The sequence below is a fragment of the Stylophora pistillata genome, chromosome 1, assembly GCF_964205215.1.
Source record: "Stylophora pistillata chromosome 1, jaStyPist1.2, whole genome shotgun sequence".
Classification (NCBI taxonomy): Eukaryota; Metazoa; Cnidaria; class Anthozoa; order Scleractinia; family Pocilloporidae; genus Stylophora; species Stylophora pistillata.
Window position 1 is genome coordinate 675,001 of NC_142519.1, and position 5,000 is coordinate 680,000.

The 5,000-nt window shown below is 38.9% G+C and overlaps 1 protein-coding gene across 1 annotated transcript in view; it reads left to right on the plus strand.

Annotated features, from left to right (window-relative positions):
• The first annotated feature begins 3,284 nt into the window (after positions 1-3,284).
• Positions 3,285-5,000, plus strand: part of LOC111331333 (uncharacterized) — a 3,079-nt gene continuing 1,363 nt past the window's right edge. Inside the window, exons 1-2 of the mRNA XM_022936426.2 lie at positions 3,285-3,754; positions 3,832-5,000. The exon at positions 3,832-5,000 is cut by the window's right edge and continues 1,363 nt beyond it. Of these exons, the coding sequence (XP_022792161.1) occupies positions 3,624-3,754; positions 3,832-5,000 (1,300 nt within the window). The 5' untranslated portion in view covers positions 3,285-3,623. The remainder of the gene's footprint in view (positions 3,755-3,831) is intronic.

Here is a 5,000-nt window from a genome sequence, read left to right on the forward strand (position 1 = left end):
TAGATTAATATAGCGGACGAGAGAACTATACTTTTCTGACAAAAAAAAACTTATGGAAGTCAGTGCCACATACCTTAACTTTCAATCAGTCAAAAAACTTGCAGTGCATAAAATGCCCTCAGGGATATATCGTTCCGGGCCAAAAAAAACCTCAGAGGTTTGTTATTAGATGTAACCAGGAGAAACCTTATAACCAAAGTCATCGCGTTTACATGCAAATTTTTATTGAGCGACCCCGCATTTCCTCCAGCAATTTTAGTATTTCCAAATTGTCATGGATGACATCAACTTGTTCCAAAGTCTTAATCTCCATAACTCTCCATGTTAACAAATAATGAAAAGCACGAGACAGCGATTTTGCTAAAACAGCAACGCCTTCAATTCGAACTATTTCAATTCAATCCGCTGAACCGCAGATCTGGCCAGAATATAGGCTCCGTGTAGCCTCTTGTTCAGTGACAAATAGCCGCCTCGAAATATTCTTCCATATAATTTTGCAGTGGAAAGCTCTATCTTATCTCCAACAGCCTCTAAACAAAGATGTTTTCCGACCTCTGTTCCTCGAACAAGTGAAAATAGACTGAACGAAGAAAAAGTTAAGAGTATCGTTTTTCAGAGCATAACAACGCGGGCTTCTTAATTGGTTGTTGCCTATCTGGACTTTATCCCGTGCGTGCCAAATACGTGATAAAATGCAGGTTGTTTACAGGGAGTTGACACCGAATGGGGTAAAGTCCAAGATAGCTAAGAACGAATTTTATTGGTAGAAAACGTCTGAGCACGTGAGAGTTGCGTGGAAAATTGACCTACTGTACCATTATGTTCCTTGTGAAGTATTTTCCAGTGAGGCAGAATTATGTCATAAAATTTACGTTGTTTCCTGGAAAATGACATTTCACCTGAGAAAGTCTAGTTCATATTGGCGAGTAAAAAGTAAACACGCAATTGTAGCGGGAAAGTATTGTTTAAACAATATTTAATTCACGGACAACTTTTAAAAGCAAAGAAACGTATATTTAACATAGCAGTCGACGCAGAAAATAATATAACTTGGTCGTCTTTTCAACTTTTCCAAAAAGAGCCGCCACAGGGCAAAAAAACAAGATCATCAATGCAATATATTATTAATTTATACACAAAAAATGCACGTTTTAACTTGCAAGAATTCCCTGACGACCTTTCTAATCCCGACAGATTATAGCGATAAAGTCCTCACGAAGGACAGCCATTATACTGGGTAGATGAGCCCACAATTCTTGTTGATGTCATTCTTACCTTATTCTTTCCGCGAAATTAAAAATAGAATTCATGTATAGCAATGAGATATTCCTCAGTCGAGAAAACGAAATAAAGTAATCGCAGAACTGCGTCAACACTCGGTAAAGCTCACTTTTTCTTTAATTATTATTAGACCTCAAAAGCGCGGAATTACGAGAGCACTAGTTTAACGGCCCTCTCGTTATATCATTCTTCGACTTCGTGAGCGCGGGATTGCGGATGCACCAGTTAAACGGCCCTATCATTTTATCATTCTTCGACTCCAGGAAAGCTTGAATGCAGGACCGCTGGTTTAAATGTCCTCTCTTTTAGCATCATTTTTCGACATTGGGACCGCGGGAGGAATCCATTCTTAACAGTCAGTAGCGGCCGGGTATTCTGAAGTTGCTGCCTTCAACATCTCAAGCAATATTTGATTCAAAATGTTTCTCATGTTCCACTCAGTTCCTTTTAGAACGAAGAATAACCATTTTCGCGGAATTTGCTCTCCGCACACGCTGGTTCAACAAACGAGGACTGTATACTCTCTTTTAAGTTGGCTTTTATTCTTCAGCTCACAACATTCACGTTCTGCCCTACGATCTAACTAACTTTGGATCACAAGTGCCACTTTTATTGGCTACAGATATCCACACCCAGATACGTAGGTCCGGTGTGGTCGGATAGGGCTTAGTTGTCTATTAATTTCCTAATCGGTTGATCCCACTAATTCCTGTTGCATGGGTCCGTTAGAAAAATCTTGTTATCGTTAATCTTAACACGCGATTTCACTAGCAATTATCTAGTTAATTAAGTCATTGTTTGTCGATCGTTCTACGCATTCTTTGTCAATATTTCCGGTTACATTCTACCGGTCTCTATTAGAGGTAAAGAACCAATAACTCACTTAGTGCGCCGCTAATCATGCGAAATATAACAAAACATGCAAAATCCTAATAATGGGTGTAAACGTTCTATAACAACCATAGTCAAATGTTGATCTCAACTCCGCCGCTTTCCCAACAAGCCTAATCCGTTTCCTTAATTCGCGAACCGCTCTCCCCGAGTCACGCGTTGATTCGCTGAAATTTCGGAAGACCTGTCAAACCACAAATTAGCAAGAACACTCTGATTGGTGCGACATCGAAACATACTACAATTTGATTGGATTGTGATACACCAAAAAGTTTCGCCAATCACATTGCCTCGAGATACACCAAAAAAAAGATGCGCCAATCAGATTGCTTAGAGATACGCCAAATTGCGCAGATCAGGTTACACTACACCAAAATACACCAATCTATACGCTAACATATAGTTTTTTTTTTTTTTTTTTTAAAAACAACTCAAAAATTAATGTACCACCGCCTCAAATCCTATCTTGGTGAAAACGATGTATTCTATTTAAGTCGCAGTATGGCTTCCGCGAAAACCATTCCACGCAACATGCCATTATTGATATTGTTAATGTCATACAAAACAATGTGGACCAAAAACTTTTCACTTGCGGGGTCTTTTTAGACTTAAAAAAGGCCTTTGATACCGTCGACCATTTAATTTTGCTCCAAAAACTTAATCATTATGGCATCGAGCAGAAGTGTGATCATGTGACACATCCGTACCCAACAAGGAGCCAAAATGACCTTGGGTTCGATATTGTGAAAATGCCCCTTTTACGTTCCCTACACCTGGCACACACTGGGGGTATTTAAACGTTAGATCAATGACATTCTTTAAGTCTAACGCACGGCATTCACGGAAAACAGCTTTAGTGTTATAGTATGTGCAGTTTGAATTTTAAATATCTTAGCGTATGTGATATGTATTTTTATGGGCCGATGAATTGATCGTGTTTAAATAAAGATTACACACATCAGAGGGATTATCAATGCTTGGTTTGCCTCGTACCTTCTCGGTCGTTCACAAGTAACTGAAGTGGGCTTTAACATATGAAAGTCACGCTTAACAAAAGGCTCTATCGGATATCGCGTGACACCCGCTATAACGCGACCGACTAAAGAATCAGCGAATTTTGGAAGATTTTGCTCTCTCTCTTTCGCTTAAAGAACGTTGTCGTTCTGTTACCTCCAGATTATAAAAGCAAAATTGTTAAGCTTTACGTAGAGGTGCAAATTATACCGTTAAACAATAATCTTGTACTGGCAAATAAATATTTTGTGTTGCTGACTCGCGCTATTTTAAGAGGTTTTGATTTCATTTTTTCGAGACAAGGCAAAGACTCTGGGCCGAGGTTTGTACAACGCATGCTCAAATGTGTGCGTTACCGCCAAATTCGAAAAGAATAATAAATTCCGCGTATTTTGATGTATAATTCATAAGGGTGCGGTAAAGTTTCGGCCTGGCAAATGGGCCTTGAAATCAACGCTTTGGTTCTATTTCTGCTGCTAACCTTTATAAACAGCGCGAGTGCGATAGAACAGGAATTCGATGGAGCGGAATCCGGAGATGTCCCTTCATTTACGTACGAAATAAACAAGTAAGTATAGATTCAAGTTTCGTGTATTTCTTCGAAGATTCATTGTGTTAAAGATCCTTTTCTATCTTGTTTGGTAGCTACCTCATCTATACAGTCTGTAAAGAATTAGAGGGGAAAATCGACGACTTAAGTACTGAGTCTGCTTGGTCGGCGAGAATAAGAAGAATTTTTGAAGAGTCTGCGCTGAAAGGTTTAATCTTAAACAATCGTATCGTAAATGTCTTCAAGAAGAAAATTTCGCTTCTTCTCTCGGCGTTGAGGAAAGCTGGTCAAAAAGGTGGTCGCCATGTTAAGAAGCTTAAAGAAAAGTGGCAGAAAGAGACGTACTCATTCAAGATATTCTATAATGAAATTGAAGCGTGTCAGCTACAAGAGGAGAACAGAGGTTTGCGCGGACAAAAGAGAAAGCTGGAAGCATCCCTTGCAGATGAACAGGCGAAAAGGCTAAAGGTAGAAGAGAAACTCGAACAAGTGCTTAACAAAGCAGAAAAGGACGAAAAAAAATACGAAAAAAAATTTAAGATTCTAGCGCGTAAAATTGCGAAACTGCAGAGAGACGGAAAGAGAGGGCCGGCCAAAAAGAAAAAATTTACCGATTATACGAAACAGCATCAGTCACGTCTTCGACAACAGATGAAGGAAAACTGTCAGGCAACATTATCCTTCCTTGGATTGTACGATTTTATTGCCACAAAAGTAGAAGTTTTCAATGGCGAAACTCAACAGTACGAGACATTTTCCTTAATTGATGAAAACGAGCTGCCACTAAAGGACAAGGACTCAACGGAGCTGACAGATGAAAATTTGGATGAAATTAATATGTGGATCTACATTAAAGATAAATTTAACATTTCTAATGAGGCTTGGCATGAGCTGGCTATGAAAACCAAACAGATGCCAAACAGCTATAAGCTGGAGAAGAAATTGAAAGAACTTAATGCAAAATGGAATCTTCAACCTACACCTGGCCAAGCCGAGGGAGTCCAGTTAAGTTTTAAAGAAAGTTTAGAGGAACAAGTAATCAGGCTTCAGGGGAAAGGAGTTTTGAACATTAACACTAAAATCAAAGTTAAAATTAGTGGGGATGGGACCAACATTGGGAAAAGGCTCAAAATTGTTAATTTAACTTACACAATATTAAATGAAAGAGATATTGCAATGAGTGAAAAAGGCAACTATATTCTTGCCATAATCAAAACTACTGAAAGCTATGATAATTTAAAGGCAACCCTTGCAGATCTTAATG